The sequence below is a fragment of the Ambystoma mexicanum genome, chromosome 2p (genome assembly GCF_040938575.1).
Source record: "Ambystoma mexicanum isolate Mex_15411 chromosome 2p, UKY_AmexF1_1, whole genome shotgun sequence".
NCBI lineage: Eukaryota > Metazoa > Chordata > Amphibia > Caudata > Ambystomatidae > Ambystoma > Ambystoma mexicanum.
This window is the reverse complement of record NC_090923.1, coordinates 1447166908-1447190969: the sequence shown is the minus strand read 5'-3', so window position 1 is coordinate 1447190969 and position 24062 is coordinate 1447166908. Positions and strand designations below refer to the sequence as shown.

Here is a 24062-nt window from a genome sequence, read left to right as displayed (position 1 = left end):
CCCAGATGAAGCCTACCCCTACACTGCCACCAACCTTCTCAGTCATCCGACCTATGAAACGTGTGTCAGTGGAGGCCTTTGCCGCTACTTTCTCTCCTCCCACTCCAGCAGCTGACTCACGCTGACACAGCCCTCTCTAGCCTGCATCTGTCTATCACTAACACTCTTGATCTTCTTGCCCCCGTCACGAGAATCCGCCTGAAGCCTACCTCCAAGTGTAACTCTTGGTATGACTCTGACCTCGCCACTGAAACACAAGTGTAGGGTGGCTGAGAGGAAGTGGAGGAACAAACGGACAAACGGGCCCGTCACCTGCTCCAAAGGTAACAGTTTCTCTGTCCTGTCTAAGAAGAGAGCCCATATCCAAGCCCACATTTCTGCGGCCTCGAACAAACTGGCCAAACTCTTTGCAAAATTGCAAAGAGCTGGCCAATCCTGCCGCAGTCTCCACCTCTCCTGTTCTCTCCTAGACCCTTTGCACGGCTCTGGCTTCTCACTTCACCACTAAAATCCAGAACATCCTGTCCTCTCTCCCCTCTTCCCTCTTCTCCTCCCTCTCCTTCTACCTTTCCTGGCCCCCTTCAGGCAACCTCTCCCTCTCCTCCACCCTTCCCCTCCTTTTCTGTAATCACTCCTGACAAGTCTGATATATGAAAGTGTCATCTAAGCTGGTGCTGCCCTGCTCCTCCAGAACCATCAAATCATGGACTACTGCAACAGCCTCTTTCTCATCCTACCTTCCTCTACTCTCTGCCCTCTGCAACTAATCCAGAACAGGACTGCAGGACCTGTCCCTGGCCTCAAGCCCAGGGATTGTATCTCTCCAGTCTTGAACTCTCTCCACTGGCTCCCAGTGGCTGCAAGGATCAAGTTCAAGACCCTCTGCATTGACCACAAGGCTTTCATCCACCTCTCTCTTCCTGAAACATCTTCCTTCTCGAGCCCTCTGCTAGGCTACCTCCAACGCTCTGAAAGTCAGATGCTTCTCCAGGCAAAGAGTGGGAGGTAGATCTCTCTCCTCCACAGGTGCCTCCTTCTGGAATGGCCTCCCTGCCCCTCTCAAACTTAAGCAGGATCACCTCAGGTTCCGGAAGCAGTTCAAGACCTTCCTTTTCGCTTCTGCTTTCCTTCTGACTCTCCCGTGCTGACCTACCTGTCTGCTGCACTGACTTGTTGCCCGACTATCCTCTGAACCCAATGTATAACAGGCTCCTCTATGACCAGTAGCACCTGCATGGTCTTCGGGCTACTGTGCACTTGAAGCTGTATCTGTAGCCCTACAGGGCCTTGCCTCCTGCACTTATCTATAGCGAGCCCCTTGGCTGCCCTTAGTCAGAGCAATACTGTCCTGACTGCACTTACCCCCTCCCCCTCTTGCACTTCTCCTCTCCCTCCTCCACTTACACAATCTGAATGACAAGGCCTAGTAAGGTTGTTTGGTTGTCCTCTCTTTGTCTCCCTCCCTTGTCGCACCTAGAAACACTTGTGTACAGGGGCGTTATAAATGACTCATATCCTATATCATTCTTGATATCTGCAACTACAGCGAGCACCTCACAATTGCTGCACACTGAAAGTAGCATATCACTGGCGTTGACTTTTCCTAAAATTCTATAACTAATAACTTTTGGCTGGCTGGACGGAGCTGGATAAAATTGCCCCAAAATAAATGTCTGGCACAGGTCCCTTCGAACAAGAAATCTTGGGTCAAGTTCGTTAAATGGTTCAAAAGTTAAGCATAGGAAAAAATAAAAACCTGTTTTAGCCTACTCTCGTTCATTTTTCCACAGAGAAAAAGGTGCTTCCATTGAACACATGTACAGTGAAAACTGCTGGACGGATTTGCACCAAATAAACATGTAGGGCACAAAGGACCTCTCAGCAAGTACGGCGGTGCAGTAAAACAGGGGTAATTTATCACTGCATTACTGCATCGTCGTACTACAATTTTGGCAGTGAAGTGGAGGATTTACCTGCAGAAAAAAGCTGCAGGTAAATCTGCCGCTTTATTGCAAATAATCAGCAAAAATCGGCAGAATTAGCATGAGTGATAATTCGACTGAAACTCCCTTGGAGCCCTATGAACTATAATAAATGGGGACTAACACTGCCTACCATCACTTGGAATCCGGCGGTTCCGCTGGACCAAGTGGCGGTAATGGTATATCCTTTTTGGCTGTATTTTGGAGGATATACTGCCATAATACCACCAAACTTGAAATGAGGCCCAACGTGTCGCAGATGTTACATTTTATGGTTCATGTAAATTAGTCCAGTATTTTTTTGAAAACTTGATGGAGAAGGTGGTGTCCCGGTCCAGAAAAAAAGGTTTATATATCTCCCATGGTGCACTGCAATAAAGTGGCTTTTTAGAAATGAAGGTTAGCCACATTTTCTTTTTTTTGGCTCGGTGCAAGCAACTCCTGCAGGAAGGTGAATAAGAAAAGGGCTTAAAGTAATATCTGGAAGAGGGGAAAGGGTGGTTCCCCTCAGCGTAGGAGTGGGGAGTGTAAAAGAGGACGAAATGTCAAGGGGAGGGGCAGAGAGCCAGTTTTGAGTCTAATGGTTTTCATCTTCCCGTGGGAATTCCACAGGCAGGAAAATCTCAAGACGTGATCAAGAAAAAGGTGCCCCATGGGGAAAGAGGTAAAGGAGAGGGTCAGGAGGGATTTACACAGTGGGGGAAGGCGAGGAGGCCTAAAAAGCAAGGATGCATGTGTAGAGTGGCAGTGGGAATAGGGAAGACTTGAATTTTCAAGCGTTAGCACGTTACAGTAATCAGAAAAAGCTGCGTTCTTGCGGGTATGACTCTCCCAGCAATACAAGGCAGTCACGTGATTATGATTATGTTTCTGCAGGAAATGATCAGGAAAAATCTTGCAGAAGTAAAAAGGGGCAGCTTGGGTTGGGGGGATTGGCCATGTCCAGTGGAACACAGTAATTTATAACTGAAGGACGAAGGGGCACTGCCAGGGATCATGTCCAAGGCCTTGGCCCATGAGCCATGGGGCCTCATTACAAGTTCGGTGGTAGCCTTGCTGGTAAAACCGGCAGGTTTCCGCCGAACTTGCGAATTTTACTGGCACCCGGCAATGGACAATTACCAGGGCATTCCGGTCCCGGTAACTGTCCAGTGCTAGGGGCCGGTATTTATTACTCCCCATTCCCATTTGAGCCCCATAGGGCCATTCAATGGGAATGGGGAGGCCGGCGCTACCGTGGAGGGCTGCTCGTGGGTGCTGTTCCGCCCGGCAGGTCGGATCTGCCGAGCGGACAGGCACCCGCAGGCAGACCTCATAGTTTGCTGGTCCGGTAACTATGATACCGGCAAGCTTACCGGTACCATACTTACCGGCAAACTTGCAATGAGGCCCGTGGTCTTTTAGTCCAATTGGTGCAACAGCGATAGTGCTCATGCCCGAAGGACCTGTCATACATTTCAAACATGGCTGGTGGGGCCCGGTTATTTACTAGTAATAGGAATATGGGCTACGGCCAAAGGCCATGGTCAGTGGGACAGGTTTTTTGTTCCGAATTGTCGATAAGTGCATTGGCAGGCAGTGGGCATGAATAAGATATAGCATAACAAAACCTTTGAAATTCAGTACAAAAACTATAGTTAAGAGACAAGATAAACCAGTTGATCCTAACAAAACACATGAAATTCGGTGGCTGCGGGAAGTGATGACAATCCTAATTTGGAGCCCCTTCGCAGGTGATCGGACCATGAGCACGTACATAAGATCACCGCAGGCATCAGCAATGAGATAAAAAATGGCATCAGGGGTAACAGGCACGGGGGGTGGCTCAGAGTTAAGATTGCCGTAACTTCCCACACCAGTTAAATTGTATGTGCTCTGTTGCAATAAAGTGTTTTTTCATTACAGCCCTATGCGTGGCATCTCTTCCGCCATCCATGCCACATGCAGTATCGGCATCCAATGGATACAAATGAAAGTTATGGATTGAAAGATTCACAAATGACCTGCAAGACATAATATAGACAGACTCGGAAGCAAAAGAGATGACCTGGTGTAAAAATAAAATAAAAGGGGGACAAAGCGGACTGCAATGATGTGGCAACGGCACTCACTTCCTACTGTGAGTAAATGTGGACTACGAAAGATTAATCGTGCCTATGGCCCAATCCATGGGAGTCGATCAATGGATTTTACAGCATATTAAGAGAACTGGTCAGCAACTACATCATGAATGAACCAGATGAAGATGAAACTTAGGCAAATCATCTTGCTAGAACCTGACATGTCATCAACTCACATCGACAAGCTGGGTAGATCACATGAATGGCATGTATATGAACCGATAGATATGGGATAAATTACTCACCGTAATCATATTTCTGATGCTTGTATCTGCTTAGATTTGCATGCTGTGCATAGGCCGACATCTAGTGGAAGCTGCGGAGTATTACAGTTTCTTTTTCGAAACTCGAAAATGGGCGTCGACACAGGGCGTGCCAGTAATATTATCCCTAGTGTGACGTCCACTGTACCCATGATCCCTCACGCGTGAAGGACCCTCAGATTGTATTTTTTCTGACATGAGGTAGCATGCGGAGTAGTGCGAGTACAGATTATCCAAGTAGATAGGTAGATAAGACTACAAGCATCCATGCGCCTTCTCTCAGAGGGGAGGAAGGACAGGCGCATGTGAATCTAAGCAGATACAAGCATCACATCAGAAATACGAATGTGGCAAGTAATTTATCCCTTCTGAGGCTTGTGGAATCTGCTTAGATCACATGCTGTGCATAGATTAGCAAGCAGTGTTAGAAGAAGGAGGTGGGATGTGAGAAGGGTCATGAGCAAACAGGTGTCTTAGAACCGCTTGTCCCACTTGAGTATCTGTCTTGGAATGAGTGTCAATGCAGTAGTGCTAAGTAAAAGTGTAAATAGAGCCCCATGTAGCTGCTTTGCAAATGGTGTCAAGGGGTACATTTGCAATGAAAGCCAGAGTGGCCCCAATGACTCTTGTAGAGTGGGCTCTTGGCGTAAAAGGCAGAGTTTTTTCAGAAAGGGAGTAACATAGCTGGATACAATTGACTATCCACTTGGAGATGGCACCTTTAGAGACGCAATCTCCCTCTCTGCCTGTAGCTACGAAGACAAACAGTTGGTCCGTTTTCCTTAGCGGCCTGGTCTTGTCTACATAGTAGAGGACTGCTCTTCGCACATCTAGAGTGTGTAGTTTCACCTCAGCAGAGCTTTTGGGTTCTTGGAAGAAGGCCGGAAGCTCAATGGACTGGTTAACGTGGAATTTAGAAATGAACTTAGGTGAGAACTTAGGGTGTGTTCGTAGAACCAGTTTATCCTTATGAACAGTAAAGAAAGGATCCTGCACTCACAGAGCCTGAATTTCACTGACCCTTCTTATGGATGTAATGGCTACTAAGAAGGCAGTTTTATAGGGTGTTTGAGACTGGCTTTATGCATGGGTTCAAAGGGTGGGCCCATGAGCTTAGCAAGCACCACATTAGGTCCCATCCAGGTGGTGGGTTTGAAATTGGAGGGTGGAGTCTCTTTACCCCTTCCATGAAGGCTTTAACCACTGGTACTTTCCACCATGAAACCTTGTTATGGGAGGTGGTGTAGGCTGACAGCGCCGCCAGGTGTACCTTGAGTGAGTTAAATACCAACCCTGCATCCAGCAGGTGGCACATGTATGTGACAATATTGGAAGGAGTGCAATCAACCGGGTTGATTTGCTTATTCTGGCACCAGATAACAAATCTTTTCATTTATCAAAGTAACAGCGCCTCGTGTTAGGTTTCCTAGATTCTTTAAGGATGTCCATACATCTATGTGGTAAGTTGAGATGTCCAAACTCTAGGACCTCAGGAGCCATGCTGCCAAGTTCATTGAGCTGGGTTGAGGATGCATTGTTTGACCTTGGTCGTAGTTTGTACCAGCACGGGAGTCTGATGGGTTCGCACACATCAGCACCCGTGGGGGACCAGGTAAATACATGACGCCATTATGCCTAGCAAACGCATCGCTTTACGCACCCTTATCTGGCGAACTGGCTGATATAGAGGAATTTGCAGTATTAGATTTCAAATTCTTTCCTCTGATGGAAAGGCCAACCCCTCTTGAGTGTTTAGGACAGCTCCTAGGAACTGTTTGGAGGTGCTTGGCAGCAGGCTTGATTTTTTCTCGTTGATAGAGAAACCCAATTGGAAGAGGAGGTTGATCGTTCTTTGAATGTTTGACCTGCAAATTACTGGGGTCTCCCCCGTGATGAGCTAGTCGTCCAGGTAAGGGTACACAGGGATTGCCTCCCTGCGTAGGTGTGCCGCCGTCACCACCAGTACCTTGGTGAATACCCTTGGAGCCGAGGCTATACCGAAGGGCAGCACTTCGAACTGGTAGTGCTGACTGTCCACCTTGAAGCGCAAGAATCTTGTGCGCTGGGAACATGGAAATATGAAAATAGGCATCTTTCATGTCCAATGTTGCCATGTAATCTCCCCCTTTTTAGGAGGGGGATTACCTCTTGGAGAGTAGTCATGCAACATTTTTGGGGCTTGACATACCTGTTTGCAGGGCGTAAGTCTAATACTGGGCACATTGTTAAATCTTTTTTTGGCACAAGGAAGTAAGTTGAATAAATACCCTTGTTTACCTGGTTGCCCGGGACGAGTTCTATCGCGTCCTTTGCTAGAAGATTGACGATCTCCTCGAGGAGGATCTTTTGGTGGTCCAGGGAATGTATTTTTTGTCATGGATGGTGGTTTCAGGGGTGCTCGAGCAGTTCGATGCAGTATCCTGCAGACACTGTGGACAGCACCCATCTGTCCGATGTGATCCCTTCCCATGCTTGGGTGAAGTTAGAAATGCACCCCCCTACTGGGGATGCGTGAGAAGGGACCCTGAGCGGAACGTCACTGCTTTGCGGGAGGTGTACCGCCTCTGCTGGGGCTGCCTCTACCTCTACCACGGCTCCTCTTGTTTCCTCTGCCGTAACTCTGGGTAGTCTGCTGGTTGTTACCCCATGATGTACCCTGTCCCTGTGTATAATTGGAGCCCCTTTGGGAATTGTGGCCGCGTAGGCAACGAAAATTACTATTCCCTCTTTGATTAGGGGGCTTATTTGTCAATTGTCCCAGGGACTTCACAGTATCATACTCATCTTTGGCAGTTTTGAATGCATCCTCTACCGCTTTGCCAAACAGAAGATTAGGTTCCATCGGCATGTCAATTAGGGATGCCTGGGTCTCGGGTTTAAACCCTGACTGTCTTAACCAAGCATGCCTCTTAATGACAGTGCTCTCTGCTATGAGCTGGCCAGCGTTATCTACGGCGTCAAAGGTTGCCTTAAGGATGCAACCGGACACGGCTCTTCCCTCCAATGCGATCTGGGCCAATTGACCCTTTAGTGGTTCCGGTGCGGAGCCAATGAGGGCAGCGACCTGCTCCCACTGGTGGCAATTGTAACTCGCCAGCAGAGTGGTGGTGTTGGTAATCCTTACTTGGTACGCAGAAGTGGAGGCTACCTTCCTTCCCAACCCGTAAATTCTCTTGCTCTCCTTGTCTGGGGGGCCTCAGATGATGATAGAGGAGTTCCCGCTCTCTTTCTGGTGTTTGTAATTACAAGGAGTCGGGCTTCAGTTGACCCCTTATGTAAAGTGGGTCTGACTGGGCCACCCTGAACAATTTCTCGATTCTGGGGTTTACGGCCCAGGTGAGATTAGGAGTGAGAAGGGAAAGATCAATTCTCCGTTGGATGGACTTGAGAATTGGGATGGCTTGAGCAATGGGTCTTTTTTCTCCTACTAGTTCTTCTGCAAAGTCCCTCTCTTCCTGCGCCCCCTGAGTGTGTATGTGAAAGTGCTCTGCAGCTCTAGACAAGACCTCATTCCGGAGGGGCTGGTTATCTACTGGAGAGTCGGTAACCTGAGGTTCTTTGCGAACAGGAGAGTCTATCCTGTAGACCTCTGTGATGTCTTCCTCTTCCCCATCCTGGCCCTCGTCGTCTCCATAATAATCCACCCCCGTTTGGTCATCCAACATTACTAAAACTGGATCCTCATCATAATGTTGAGGATCTTCACCATTCTGTTGGTAGGGTTGTATGTAGAAAGGGTCTGAAACTAGGCCCTGAGTTGGAGTCTCAAACCGAGGTTTCTTACTAGGGGGCTGAGGGTCCCTGGATCCTGAAGGAGTAGCGTTATCTGGGGTATAGGTGAGGAAATGTTCTGGGTTTGAGTAGAGGTCAGCCAGGGAAGACATTCTCCACATAACCCTGTCTATGTCTTCACTGCTCCATTCTCTGGAGCTGGGAATGACGACTTCCTGAGAAGTTTTTATATAATGGGTTTGGACTTAAGGGCAGAAACAGGGGTCTTGGATTTTTGTTTATCTAAAGGCTTCTGTTTTTCCCTATGTGTCTGTGGTGCAGAAGTAGGTTGAAAAGACTTTTTCTGCTGTTTACCCCCATCTCCTTGAGAAGAAGAGTGTTTCCCTGATGTTTTCACCTTCTCTGAGCTTTTCGACGCCTGGCGTCGAGATTCGGGGGTACTCTCTCTCTCTACCGATTGTGCACGTCGGTACTCGGAGGCAGAAGCCGCGCGGGCTGCCGGAGCCGACTCCTGGTGTGCGGCCTGAGGATGGAGGTCGGACTCGTCTTCTGACGAACGTACCTCCGTGACTTGGGGATGCGAGGCAATCTTGGCAACTGTGGGTGGTTGCCTTGTGTCATGCGGCGATCTCGACCTGGAACGCCCAGAGGACACAGATTCGGTGGACCGCTCTCTTTGTGCCTCTTTCCGAGAACTTGACACGCGTGTCGAGTCTCGGTTGGACTTAGAGTGTTTATGTGTAGTAGTGGTGTGGGTAGCGCTCGTGTCGCCGGGTGTGTTCCCCATAACTGCCTGCCGGACAATCTTCCGAGGTTGGGGACTTGCGTTTGGGCGTCTTTCGACACCTCTGTGCCAGCGCCGTCTGAAAGTACGGCATTGCTGCCATCACTGAAGGCACCCTTCGCTTCCATGGCCTCAAGTTGCCTGGCCTGGTGGGCCCAACGTTTGGTCGAGCGGTCCTTTAGTGTTTTCACCTTGAACAGGCTACACGCTCTACAGTTCGCCTTAGAGTGATCCCTATGTAAGCAGAGGTTACAGGTGGCGTGTTTGTCAACCCAAGGATACTTGCGGTTGCACTTGGGGCAAAATTTAAATGGAGTGCTCTGCATTTGCACCTATGGCAGCGGGCTGGTGTGTGTAGGAAATAATAATAATAAGAGTGTAGAGTATATTTCCACCCCCCACTCTCCCTACTTGCGGGCTTCCAAGGCCCGGGCCGAGGCCAGCGGCCTTCCGAGGCCCAAAGTCTGTCGTGCAGCTCTCTACGGTTGTTTGTTCTTCGGACCAATGTCGATCTTCGATGTCTCGACGTGGGAGTGAAAGGACAGGGAAATGAATATTGATTTTTTGCAAAATGGCTGAAAACCAGGGAACTCCGCGCAATGCTTCCGACCAGTATGGCGGAAAAATCAATCTGAGGGTCCTACACGCGAGAGGGATCATGGGTACAGTGAACGTCACACTAGGGATAGTATTACTGGCACGCCCTGTGTCGACACCCATTTTCGAGTTTCGAAAAACAAACTGTAATACTCCGCAGCTTCCACTAGATGTTGGCCTATGCACAGCATGTGATCTAAGCAGATTCCACAAGCCTCAGAAATATAGATCAAGCGGTGAGGAAACCGCGAAACGTTAACTCTGCTATGCGCAGGCCGTATGTTCTGGGAGAACCACGATGTCAGTGGATTTTATGACCCATATGCTGTGCGCTTTTATTCAATAAAGATGATTTTTTGATACTGGTTTCCTGAAGCAACATTTACTGACTGGGGGAGTGCTTTCCAACGGACTGCAGAAAAAACTGGGTTGTCCCGTCACCGAGGGGCATATCGCCTATAATACCCATCTAGTTTCCTATGCATGTGCTAATGGTTTGATTAAACAAAAAGAAAGAACAAAAAAAAAAATACCTCGCTGCGTGGCCCAGCGTTGCGCCGTAGTTTCCCCAAATTCGTTTTCAGTGTTGACGACTGACATCATCAACAATGAAACAGGGTTGGGAAAGCATGGTTCAGCGCCGGGCCGTGCAGCAAGGCAAGTTTCTTTACTTACATTTTTTTTTTTAAAGGGGGAGAGAAGGAGAAGCGGGGAATACAGCCGCGTTCCGAGCATCCTCTTTGGCCACCACCCCCTTCCGGGGCGATAAATTATTTTAATGGCCACACCAACCCTGAGACACTACCTTCATATCACACATGAAAGTGCGTCAAGGTCTTGAAATGACTGCGCTGATTGATACAGGAGCCACAGTGAACATCATGGCAAAGGAGCTATTCCGGCACCTGAAGCCCCTACTAAAGTTAAGGGAAACCTCCATTAAAATATATGCATATGTCATGCCGGTCCCCTTGTTGATACAAGGATGAGAGAGCCCAGCACAACTTGGGGGTTGGGGGACTAGAACTTGAAGGTGAGATTCTGATGCCCAATCTGGAGGGGGAAGCTGGCTAGGACAGAAAACATTGCTTATCGAACATGAAAAAGTAATTTGTGTAGTGGGCGGGTAGGCCTGGAAAGAAGACGCAGCAGAGCTGGTGAGCAGAAGCCTGCAGGTACACATCATTGCCCGCAGCCCCCATACACCAAGCAACCAATCCAGTGTTGAGGGCTGGGGCCTGGGGCCAGGACACGACACAAGTTCACTGCTGGCGGTGTGGAAGCAGCACCAGCCAACAACAGGAATGATGAAAACAACAAGAATGTTGATGGAGTGGCCGAGGGGTTGGTGGGCCAGCCAGCTTGTGTTGTGTATGTCTGAGGCTCTGCTCAGCCCCTGCTGAACTGGTGCTGCCCTGCCTCCTCTCATAGCAACCAATCAATGATGCACCTTTCAGTAGCCAATCAGACGACCTGGACCCTGGTTTCATTTCCAGTCTCTGCCAGTCTGCGGCTGCCTAAATCCCGAGAGAGCAGGACAGGGTGTGGTATGAGCCCGCGTGACACGAGCCAAGAACGAGGGTCCCAAGGCTTCAGGTACGTACGTGTTTTGAGCAGGGGAGTTGCTAGGTCTGGAAAAGATCCGGGGCTAAGCTGATGTCGGAACTGTTGGGACTGGGGGCTAGCTAGTCTTTTGGCTGTAGCTCCTGAGATTCTATCCAGGGCTACAACCAAAAGATCAGGGGCTATAGCCCCCTTAGCCCCCCCCTAGCAACGCCCCTGGTTTTGAGGGTTGTAACTTTTCATTTGGAAAAGGTAGTTAATAAATGGCTTGTTGGTTTAGTCTGTGCAGCTCCAATCTGTGTCCCTTTAGGCCACTGACATAATTAAAAAAGTTTAACATAAATGTGTGGGTGACTAGCACCAATGGCCTGAGGTATGCATTAAGGGGTATAGGTGGAAGGGGTAAACTAACTCTGTCCGTGTTGTGCTTAAGTAGGTTCAGGGCTAAACTAACCCTCGACGTGGATTGGACAAGGAGGCAAACCAGTTCAACGCATTGCCCACTGCCCGCGACACCAATGTTCATCATCTGAGCAATCAGAACTGAGACGTGACAATGTCTAAGGCCGCCAGCATTGCTTTCTCATTTTCTGGCACAAAGTTGTAGTGTAATAGAGCCTACCATGTTCTGGGTTTGTATGCACTTGTAGTGAGTGCAGGTGAGTTTGAAGGGAGAAAGTCAGAGAAGCGCATTCGATTGGACACAAATTCAAATTCTCTGGCAGGTACCCCCATCTGTTGGGTTATAACCCTCCATTACTATGCGCTTCAGGAACAAAGCCGCCACCCCACACATGCGGAGGCACTGCTCAGTGCACATTCGCTCTGGTAGATGGGGTCTAATATCATACGTATGTCACACCACCACCATCCAAATCCTGACCCTCCCACCCTACTCTGTTTAAACCCACAGCACCCTGTGTTACCGTCAATACATGGATCCGGGCCAAATCTTTAATTGTGGGACTTGTGCTGGGTCTTTGCACCATGTCTGATTTATCGCTCAAGTCCCTGCTCTCTGACACTTGCAGATGTTGCCCCCATCCACACCCTGCATTTTTCACCCAAGTGTAACTCCCGCACATGCGTGGCCGGTGTTAGGGACAATGTCACATATCACAGCAAGGAGGCCCTTTTCAGGGTTGTGCAGTGCACCAGAACCTCTTTGCAATTTTTAGGTCCTGTTCTTGTCTCCAGCGCAATTTATGGCTCTTAGCAGCAGTGTAGTTGCAGATCCCTATATTTCAATGTTTTGGTCTGGTGTGCTATGTGTTCCGAGGCCTGACTACGCCGAATTGTCCCCCCTCAAAGTACCCAGATAAATATGTATCAGCGGGACCAGCACTGAGTGTTTCTGCACACAGCCAGCCCTTGTTCTATTGCGGTAGCATTGTTTGGATTGGTTGTGATTGGCTGGCAGGGTATTAGGGTTGCCTTCACCCGGGCACTGGTTACAGGAATGGGGTAAAGCCTGGGCAGATGGTAGAAGTGACAGCATTCTAGCTATTTTGTGAACCAGAGCTTATAAGTAGGTTATCAAATCTATGATTTCTAACCGGGATATGGGTGTGTTGCAAAAAGGTCTATGATGCATATCACCTCATCAGAGTTTACCTCATCTCCAGAAATACACTTTTATAAAGTATGTACAGTGGGTCAACCGCCGGCTGAAGTGAATCATGTATAACCCTTGCTTTCCAGATAATCATGGCACACAGTATGTGTTTGGAAACAATACCACTGTGGATTACAATCTGGGAGTTTTCATCCTTCCTTTATAACGGAATGAGAGGGGCGACAGGCTGGGATTTGCCTTTAGAGCAACAAGCAATGACCGAAGTACAGGCACAACATGCTACAATCGGCGAGTGTTTTTTTTTGGGAAAGTGGGTCAGTTGCAAGAGTTACTCTACAATGCAGCTAGTGGCGAGTGAGCTCTTAGCGGCATGTTTGGGTGAGCATTGCCCCTCGTCCTTCATTAAGTAGCCAATTAGCAATCCTTTTTTTCAAGCGTCATGAGTTTTATCAGTCTGTGTAGAGTGTTATAGAAATGGTCGCTTGGTGTTGACATGACCATCAAGTCGCAGGTTCCAACACAGGCAGGTTTTTCAATCTTTTAAAGGTAGTTAAGATAATGGAAACATTTGCTCATTAAAACACTGCCTAAATGGAAAAACCCAAATCAAGGGCATTAAAATCAAGGTTATTAGTACATACTGACAGGCCCATTTTGGACTATCATTCTCCGGAAGATGATAAAAGGAGTGCCACTAACCTGGGTTATGGTAGCACCCATTTGTTATCTAACTTACAAAGGAGCAGTCTCGTGTACCTCTTGGTTCAGTGGCATTTGCGTGGAGATAAGGGACACAGCCAGGCCTGCACCAAGCAAGTTTTATGACTAGTAATGATTGCACTCTGGGAGGAGTGTTGGAGCACCACACATGCAACCGTTTGTGGAACATGTACATAGATGGGACTTTGGTTTTCTCTCATTGGAAGATCCCACTTCATTTTATTCAAGAATGCCAAATGGAGTCGCCAAGCTACCTTTTTCGGACGGGAGGACGCAGTTGTATGGTTTTGGATTTCAACATGAAGTGCTTTGGGCCTTAGCTGAACTCTAATGCAATAGTTTCAGTTTATAGGAAGCGCAAGCACCATCTAATAACACAAATCAAAATGTGAATGCATGGGGTGATTTTCAGATGAGAAAATTGGGCATTTGTCAACATTACCAGGGTTATTGAAAGTTCCTCTTCGTCAGCTTCTTTACATGCTGCTGCTTATTACTGTGCATCAGAAGAGTTGACATCTAATGCCAATAAAGGGAATGTATCTCCAGGGGTCATGGACCTTACCAGTTAGACATTGGCAATGCATTGCCTTGCACTATGGCTTCACGTCCTCTGGCACATTCCATAATATTCCTCCCTGTATTCTCTTATTTGTTTTGGACTCGTCTGCATTGGTTATTTCCCCATATCCTCGGTGAGGAGACCCAGATAAGGTAAAACCACACAGCAGTGGCATGGCTCTAATATGTTGCTAGTGGGAGGAACCTGGGTGTTGAAACATCTGGCTTAATGTAGCTCGGTGTGCCCATTGGGCAACATCTTGGGACTGGTTCCCTTTGTGTAAAACAAAGTGAACATGTCTTTAATATAGAGCATCCTCTGGGGGAAGCAGGTCACAGAGATGTATAATATTTATATGTTGTTAACAACTAGATAATCCATTCATAGCCGAGACGAGTATCTGTTGAATTTGACTCGAGGTATGTCATCCCTTCATTTTGGAGATTGGGTTATGGCATGGGTTTCGGGAGGGACCCTACAGCTGTCTGTGCCAGGGCCCAGAAAACTGTTAAATTGGCCCTGAGCCCATGGTCAGAATTGCATGACTACCACAACTTTCAGCACGACACTGGCATCAGCACTCTGCTGAGCTGTGACACAGCAGAAACACTTCATTGAAAACATATTTTAAACAAGTCTAATAATTAGACATGTTGCACTAAAACTTGAAGCACATCTAAGCAATGCTTTCATTTGGGGAATGCAAGCAGTGATGCAGTCTAGAGTTACTCGTGAATTCAGCAATTCAGCGAGAGGCAGTGAAAGAGGTGTATAGTGTGTACAAAGGATCCTTAGATAATCGAGCCATGACGACAACTGGGCTGTACCCATCTCCTCGATCACTGCGGTATTCTCTGGGCACTCTATGTGCCGGGTCTGATGAAGACAGCCCTTGCCTGCAGGTACTTAGACCTTTTCTTCCCGGCCACTGCTCCAGTCACCTTTGTCCTTTGTGATGGCCCAGGAGTGGATTACACCTTACTGTCTCTGGACTATTTCACCATCCAGGTCCCTCAAAGGTCACAGCACAAGGTCACCTTCCTCTGGAGATCCTTGCACAAACTCTAACTCGAATCTCCTCAACAGTAGTAAGGAACCCTTGTCTTTCCCATTTGGGGAGTTGGGCCACCGCTAAGGCACTTGATCCACTGCAGTTTCCATTTCAGCTGCCGCCATCACCACGAAGATCCACCGCAGCTCCATATATTCGTGAAAAGTTGCACCTCACCCTCAGAAGTCTGCTAGCCCAACCTCCCCATCTTAGAGCGGGGGTGCTTCTGCAGCCTCGATCCCTCACAGTGGTCAACTGAGCGCCTATGGAATTGCTAAAAGAAATTGCCTGGCGGAGCCCTCTTCTTCCACTCTGCATCCAACATTAGATGCGCGGCAGCATCCCACAGCCAGATCTGACTAAACACTGGCAGAATCATGCTCCCACCACAGTAGTCCAGGCCAGGATGGAAAACACCTAACGACACTCAAAAGAGTGTAGCATTCTTCTGCATTGTTTGATTAAGCCGCATTTAGTCATTTTTTGACTTTTGTTATTTTCAATACTTTGTAGGATTTACATTATTTTTACTCTTGCCAGGAAAAAGGTAAGCCTTCTAAGGGGTACCTTAAAAACTAGCATCAAGGTACACATGCAGTGTGCCAATCAAAAGCCAAAGAAATGGGGCTTCTGCAAAAAGGTACTCTACTGACCAATCATTGATAGCTTTGCAAATAGCACACCACAATAGGCAGCTCCAGTGGCATAAATCCCGCAACAGGGTAATCAGACTAGCAAAGCCATGACACAAACAATACAACCAGGTAATGCCCTGACTGAGCATAGACTCACCTCCACGGTGCAGTACAAGTAGTCCTCCCAGGTGGATTCTTATTAAACGCGGGTACCTGATGCCTGCTTGCTCCCCAAGGTGCGGGTATGGACTTCCCCAATCTGTTTAGACAGGAGGCGACTAATGCAAGAGCCATGTCCGGAGCCCATGCGGTTCAAAATATCATGCATGCAGAGGAAGAAGCAGGGTATCTGAACTGTGGGACACTACATCTCAGGAATATATGTGGGGGCCGGTGCTTAGAACAGTGAAAGATTTTTTTTTTTTTAAGCGTACTCATACGAAGGTGCATGGAAAACCTTTTTCTGGTGGCTTATCCGGGTGCCCGTTTCTTGGAATTCAGGCTATGCCCTAAATGGGAGGTTAGTGCAAGGTCACTGCCTCTGGACATGTTTTCAGAAACATGGTTAACAAGATGGTCAACCCTGACAGTCAGAAAAGGACACAGAAAACAAATGAAGCAGTTGAATTGTCATTGCCACGCAAATATATGGTATCGGTATTGAAAAACCAGAGTTGAGTCCTTACCTGTTTTATGGGTATGGCCCGTCCACTGCCAATCGTGTCCGACTTGCACTCCAGGATCTTCTTCTCTCTGTCAGGCTCAACACTCTTTCTAGACTGGAAGAAAATTAAGCGACAGATTCAGGTTATAGCCTGACCGGGACAGAGACCAAATGGAACATAGTAGACACACTCTTCAATGGGATAGGTTCACAAGAACACAACATTGAGGGGACACACATCACCTTACTAGACACACAATCAGCAACGAGCCTCAGCTTCAGAGTCACCAAGGAGAAAGGAAAGTACACATCACGTATTACCTCAGGCAGATTCCGTAGTGGGTGTCAGAGCTAGGCGAGGAGAAGCATGCCTTCATTGCTGAAATACTTAGCAATGGGACAAAGCCTCACGGAGGAGGAGGAAGAGGGGACACAACCCATTTCTCCAAACACACTTAGTAACCGTCCAGAACATCACTGGGGCAGGGAGAAGGCATGGTACATACACTGTCATTACAGAAGCAACATGCAATGGGGAGCAAAGGCACCTGGCCCTGTGTCATTGAGATGCTGTTGAATATGGGGTGACTCCTGTGAGAAACCAAAGGGTGTCTCATGAACTAATCCCTTGGGATCCATCATCCAGGTGGACAGGAAAGCGCCATTGCTTTTGGATCCAGTTCCTGGGGGTGGACCAGTACAGGAGGATCACCTGGATGAGGAGCCCCCGAGGAGTGGGAGTGCGTCACCCGATGGAGGGACGCGATAGACCCTTCCCTATTACCCCTTCTCATTCCATGTGTTATTTGACTTTAACCCGCCCAGCCTCTTTTCCTACACAAACATGAATACAGGGACTGAGTTCTCTGGGAGAAGACAGACTTGCACCCAGCCCTTCTGTGCAGCATGTCCCAACATCAGAGTCAGGATATTAACCTTAACAACTCACAACACCCGATTCCCGTTACCCTTCCAGCACGGATAAAAGGCAGAGCATGAGAGCACACTATCAGCAGCGAGTGAGGTGAGGATCGAAGCAGAGCCGTAGAAGGAGAAAGCTCTGACAGGCTGCAGCTGAATCGAGGAAGCCAGACGAGGAGTCACAGGGAGAAACCAGAGAGAGAAGTACCTTTGACCTGTTTGACAAACGATTGCTGGGCTGTTTAGGACTCGGAAACAGCACGTGTGTGGCGAAGAAGAAAGGCCTTCAGATCCTGTAAGGTGCCTCCATCGACTCCAAGATCAAAGACAGAACCCGAACCTTGCATACACCTGGAGAGTTGAAGGCAACTGTGTGAACCGGGCTACGCATGAGTGAAGGTTGCGGGCGGCAACAAAGTGGCATATAAGAAGGTTAATGAAAGATGCGAATAAACGGAGAAAGACGATAAATTTTCTTGGAAAGTTTAAGGAGTGAACGCTCGATACGAAGTAGCAGAGTGGTCCGGCGCCATGTGGATGCCCAGTTGAACAATCTCTGCCAAAAAGTATCTTGCGAGTTAAACCATTGAGATTGGATTGAACTTTGTGTCATGATTGAACATTTTAAATCGGATGAAAAAGAACAAAGTGGTCAGGCAAAGGCAACAGTCAAATCCCTTGCTCAGTCGAAAATCTTCATTTCTGTTATATGGAAAAAAGGAAGTTGTCAAAGTATCAGGTCTGAGACACCGATCAAGGGGGACCTAATGCGATAAAAAGGAAGGGAATTCGAGCCCGGCTGAGGGAGATTCCATTCAGAAACAAACACGGAAGAAATTGTCCAAGCCCGGCTGAGGGAGACCGAAAGAAGTGAACTCTAAGTTTTATTATTTTTCATTGTCTTCATTCTGGCACTTTGGAAGAAAGAGACTTAAGAAAGTATCTAGAGACGCTATGCTGAAGGACTCTGATGAATCCTAAATACTGCCTCCTCCTGCCAGAGAAGTCACTGTGCTCCAAGTGCCATATTGTTTCACCTCCCAAGCTAAAACGTGGGGAAGGGAAAGGTTTAGTACAGCAATCCTGAACTTCCATATCACATGGACCTTTTGTTTATCTTACTCTGTTTCTTTATAGATTGCAACACCTCACACCCTTTTGTTCTTTAGAGTAAGGTTTGGCAATAGGTTTTTTAGTATAGGCCCGTTTTATTAGACAAGACATGACCAGGACATTGTTTTCTTCTGTTTTAATGGTCGCAGCTTGCTCCCATCATTAGAACTTAGGTTTTTTTCATCCCAATAATAGTTCATTAAACACCCTTGAACTACATCATTTGTGCCTGTCATACTTGTGATACCATGCCTTCCTTACAACCCCGTCCCTTCTGTCTAGCATAACGGTGGCAGACAGCGAATGAGGAACAAGCCACCTTTTTGCAGACATGCGCATCTATTTGTCAAAGTCTACAATGTCAGAGTGGCAATGGAAGATTCAAACCAAAATAGTTCTACTAAATGAATAAATTCCTGAGGTACCTCTCCAAACTCCATGATTTCTGTCTTCAGTGTCGGAGTCCCAGCACATCATAACAACTCGCTTGGCTCTCCCCAGACCTAACCTTGGAGGCTGAGCAAAAAAGCAAGACGCTAATCACTGTACTTTCTCTTCCACCTGTTGTAATTAGTTCCCCCTGCTCCAAACCCAGGTGGATATCTTGGAGACAGGCCAGAGAACAGAAGTGATCTTGCACAGCCGAGACACAATTTGACTGGCAGCCCAAAGTGCATGTGTGCCCTGAAGGTCTGCCTCTATGCATATGCACTTACCGGCTCTCCCTGCTTTAGAACTTCTCTCTCCATCTGCACCCAAGGGTACGTAGGACCACAGGGATCGAGTAGGATCACCTGAGTAAAGGAGCCCCAGGGCTCCCAGTAAGGAACAAGTTACTTACCTGTAACTGTTGTTCTCCAGCATGGGTCTGGCATGGATTCACATGCTCATGAATATTCCCCGTCGTCAGGCTGGGAATCCTCGGTAAAGAAAAAACCAGTATCAGTTTCGTTTCTGATCTGTCTTTCGTAGTAATAACCAATCACTGGTCTCTGCGTCATACTGACCACAGCCAATGACTGCCCTCTACCTAAGCACCGCCTCTGGCAGCCATCTTCAGATTTGGAAGCACGTGAAGTGGCAGTATGACCAAGTGAAGAGCCGCAGAGGGGTAGGCGGGAGGGTTCGCATGTGAATCCATGCCAGACCCATGCTGGAGAACAACAGTTACAGGTAAGTAACTTGTTCCTTCTCCAGCATGGGGTCTGGCATGGATTCACATGCTCATGAATAAAGAATACATAGCAGTACACACATGCACAACCACGGGAGGTGGCAAAGGCTCAACATTAAGCATCACATCAACTCAACATTAAGCATCTTACCTCCTCACCAGACTCACCTCAGGCGAACAGGTTGCGCAGCACTGCTTGGCCGACCCTGGACTCCTCCCTGGAATCCCGGTCGACGCAGTAGAATTTCGTGAAGGTGTGCGTCGACCTCCACGTAGCAGCCCTGCATATGTCCAGCAGGGGCACACCAGATAGGAACGCCGTGGTAGCTGCGATCGCTCTGGTGGAATGGGCTCTCGGACGGCCAGGCAGCGGTCGGTTTGCCAACCGGTGACAGTACATGATACAGCCGGAGAGCCATCTGGAGATGGAAGCCTTCGAGAGAGCCTTCCCCTGATTGACAGGTCCAAAGTTCACAAAGAGTTGTGACGTCTTCCGAAACCCCTTCGTGCGGTCCACGTAGAACTTCAGCGCTCTAGCTACATCCAGCGAGTGCAAAGTCCTCTCAGCCGGCGACGAAGGCGACGGGAAGAACACAGGTAACACCAAGGGTTCGTTGAGATGGAAGTCCGACGGTACCTTGGGCATGAAGGAGGGGTGCGTCCTGAGCACTACCCTCGTGTCGTGGAAAGTCAAGTACGGGGCCTTGCAGGAAAGGGCCTGGATCTCTCCCACTCGTCGTGCGGAGGTGATGGCCACAAGAAAAGCTGTTTTCCACGATAGAAACTTCAACGGGGCCGAGTGCAGAGGCTCGAACGGAGGTCCCATGAGCTTGGTCAGCACCACGTTGAGCTCCCACGCCGGGGCCGGAGCCTTCACCGGCGGGAACGATCTGAACAGTCCCTTCATGAACTCTTTCACCAGACGATGAGACCACAAGGACGTCCGCCCCGTGGTTCTGGTGTATCGGGAGATCGCAGCAAGATGAATCTTGATGGACGCGTGTGCCAAACCAGCTTTGGCCAGCGTCAGCAGGTACGGCAGTACTTGGGGAGCCGTAATCCATAGAGGGTTAATCTTCTGTGCGTGGCACCAGACAGAGAACCTCTTCCATTTGTGTCCGTAGCATTTAAGAGTCGAGGACGCCCTGGCCTTTGCAAGAACCTCTCTGCAATCGGCCGGTATGTCGTATCCTCCAAACTCTAGCGCTGCAGGAGCCAGGCCTGCAAGTTCAGCGACTTCGGGTCGTGGTGGAGGATGGCGCCTCCTTCCCTGGAGAGTAGATCCGCGTCCGCCGGCAGCTTGATCGGCGGGGACGCTGACAAGTCCAGAAGGTCCGGGAACCATATCTGCCTCGGCCACGCAGGTGCGACGAGGATCATCCTGCACCGTGACCTCTTGAGCTGGTTGACGAGCCGGATTAGCAGAGGCAAGGGAGGGAACGCGTAGAGGAACAGGCCCTCCCAGGGGAACGAGAAAGCATCGCCCATGCTCCTCGTCTGGGGAAACCTGCTGGCGAACCTCCGGCACTTGGTGTTCGTCGCCGTCGCGAACAGGTCGATCTGGGGTGTGCCCCACCGTCGGAAGAGGCGATCCACCAGATCCTGCCGTAGTTCCCACTCGTGGCACGAGCGCAGCTCCCTGCTGAGTGAGTCGGCGATGGTGTTTTTTATCCCTGCCAGATGAAACGGCACCAGAAAAATCCCTTGGGTGACGGCCCAATGCCACAGGTCCTGCGCCTCCTTGGACAGCGCTGGGGACCTGGTTCCGCCCTGTTTCCTGATGTAAAACATGGTGGTGGTGTTGTCGGTGAATATCCTCACCACCTTGCCCTTGAGGGACGGAAGGAAGGACCTGAGGGCCCAAAACACTGCACGGAGCTCCAGGACGTTGATATGCAGGGACTTCTCCGTCGGGAGCCAGAGTCCCCTCGCGTGCAGATTTTCGGTGTGCGCTCCCCACCCTTCCAGGGAGGCATCCGTGGTCACAGTCTCCTGGTGGGCTGGGGTCTGGAAGTCCATGCCCGCCGTCAGATGCGCGCGGGTGCCCCACCACCGTATCGCTCGTCGGAAACTCTCGTCGAGCTTGATCCTTTCCTCGAAGCTGCCCGTCGTCTGGATCCAGCGCGCATCCAGGAATTCTTGCAACGGGCGCATCCGGAGCCTGCACATGGGAATGAGGTAGATGCAGGAAGACATCATCCCGAGGAGGGACTTGATGGATCTCACTTTGGCCGCGTCGGCCACCAACATCCGTTGCACCTTGCCCAAGATGGTCCTGGTCCTCTCCTCCGACGGGGAGGCCAGAAGGGACACTGTGTCGAGCCTCGCTCCCAGAAACAGTGCGACTTGCGCGGGCACCAGGTGGGATTTGGCGTAGTTCACGGAGAATCCCAGGTCCGTGAGGAGTTGGACGGTCCTTGCCGTGTGGACCACGGCGAGCTCCTTCGTCTTGGCGCGGATGAGCCAGTCGTCCAGGTAGGGGTAGACGTGAATCCCCTCGCGGCGCAGCTGCGCCGCCACCGGTGCGAGGCACTTGGTGAATACCCTGGGTGCCGACCGTAGTCCGAAGGGAAGGGCTTTGAACTGGTAATGACGCCCTTGGACCACGAACCTGAGGAATTTTCGGTGCCCCTTTAGGATGGGAATGTGGAAGTAGGCATCCTCCAAATCCAACGACGATAGGAAGTCTCCTTCCTCCAGTTGACCCAGGACGTGCTGGAGGGTGACCATCCGGAACTTCTGCGCCTTGATGAACTTGTTCAGCCGTCGCAGGTCCAGGATGGGGCGCCATCCTCCCGTCTTCTTCTTCACGAGGAAGTATCGCGAGTAGACTCCGGAGCCCCGAAGCCTCTTTGGGACGAGTTCGATGGCGCCCTTTCTGAGCATCGCCTTTACCTCCAGGAGAAGTTGAGGGACGTGAAGTTCTTTCCTGGCCACGGGGGGGACGCGCGGGCACCTTCTTTGAAACTCGAGCGCGTGGCCCCGGGCCAGGGCGTCCAGCACCCAACGGTCGGTGGAGATGGACTCCCACACGCTGACGAAGCCCGCCAGCCGGCCTCCCACCGGGGTGCTTCGGTGGGGGCCCGACCCCACGGCCGGTTCAATCCTGCTTGGACGCGGCCTTGCCGCCTTGACCTCCTTGGCGACGACGGCGGGGTCCGCTAGACTTGCCTCGTCCTCTGTAGGCCTCTTGCGACGACGAGCGGGCCGCTTGACGGTAGGAAGCGAAACCGCCGCCGGAACCTTTGGAGGCGCCCTTGCCTCCGCCGCTCCGAAAGGGCGTCCGTCGTTGCTGCAGGACTCCAAGGGCCCGGGCCGTCTCAGTATCCGCCTTGATGGCCTGAAGGGAATCGTCCACTGTCTTCCCAAACAGGTTGTTCCCGTCGAAGGGCATGTCCAGGACTCTGGTCTGGACGTCCTGCCGAAAGTCCGTAACTTTGAGCCATCCACGACGTCGAAGGCAAACGCCGTTGCCCAGCTGGCGGAACCCAGTGTCGGCGATGTCCGTCGCCACGGTGATGGCGTGGTCAGAAGCCACTTCACCTTCCTGGAGGATCTCAAGGGCCTCCGCCCTCTTGTCGTCTGGCAGAAAGTCCAGCAGGGGAGCTATCTTGTACCAGAGCTCCCTGTCGTAGCGGGCCACGATAGCCAAGGCGTTGGCCGCTTTAATCGTCGTCGCTGCCGACGAGATGACTCTACGTCCCATAGCATCCAATTTCTTTCCCTCGCCGTTCGGCGGGGAAGTCGATGTGGAGGCCGCACCCCCCCCCGCTTTCTTCCTGGCTGCCGCGGAGACGACGGAGTCCGGGGTAGGCTGCGCCCGGAGGCATAGGGGGGCCGTGTCCGGGACCCGGTACTTTTTCTCGTACCGGTCTCTTCTAGCTGGCGTAGTGGAAGGGTTCTTGAGGAGGGAAAGGCCCTCATCCCAAATGTCGTCCAACAGAGGCACTGCGAGGACCGTCTTCCTCTTGGCCTCGCGCCGCTGATAAAGGAAGCCTTCCTTTTTCTTCTCCTCAGGGCAGAGTTGGAAAAGCTCGGAAGCCCTGGAGATCATGGAGTGGAAAGATCCGATCTCGTCGGGCGGAGAAGCCCTGGTGGGGGGCGACGACGGAAAATCCTCATCGTATGCCTCGTCGTCCGTACCCGTCGCTGCCGTGTCAGTCCCCGTATCATCCCCTCGGGTGGACGGGGAGGAGGGCTGGACGGGGCGCGACGGTTGAAAAGGAGGTGGAGGATGGATCCTTCTTTTCTTGGTAGGGGGAACCCAGAAGGTCCCGGTTCTGGATCCCCCGACGGGAGAGGTTCCTCCGTCGGTAACGGTAGCCTCGTCCTTATCTCGGTGCATAAGGACTGTATGGCCAACAAAATGGCCGCCGAGTTGTCTCGCGGCGCTGGCAGAGGGGAATCCGACGGGCGAGCAGGGGCCCCGTCGGTATCCTCGACGATGTCGTCGTCGTCACCCGCGTCGGGGTCCATTCCGACGGGCTGGCCTTGTTCCACGCCTAGGCCGTGGCTTAAGACCTCGATCAGCTCCTCTTCTGAGGTTGAGGCCGAATCTACGACGACGCCCTGCCCCCCCTTCTTCTTCCCCACGGAGGGTTTCAC

General features: G+C 50.3%; 1 protein-coding gene across 6 annotated transcripts in view; it reads right to left on the bottom strand.

The window, feature by feature from the left end:
- The window catches only part of AGAP3 (ArfGAP with GTPase domain, ankyrin repeat and PH domain 3), a 1746798-nt gene that overhangs the window by 546243 nt on the left and 1176493 nt on the right, over positions 1-24062 (bottom strand). For all 6 annotated transcript variants that reach the window (XM_069646010.1, XM_069646012.1, XM_069646011.1 and 3 more), the window contains one exon: positions 16272-16364. In XM_069646010.1, coding sequence (XP_069502111.1) covers positions 16272-16364 — 93 coding nt within the window. The remainder of the gene's footprint in view (positions 1-16271; positions 16365-24062) is intronic.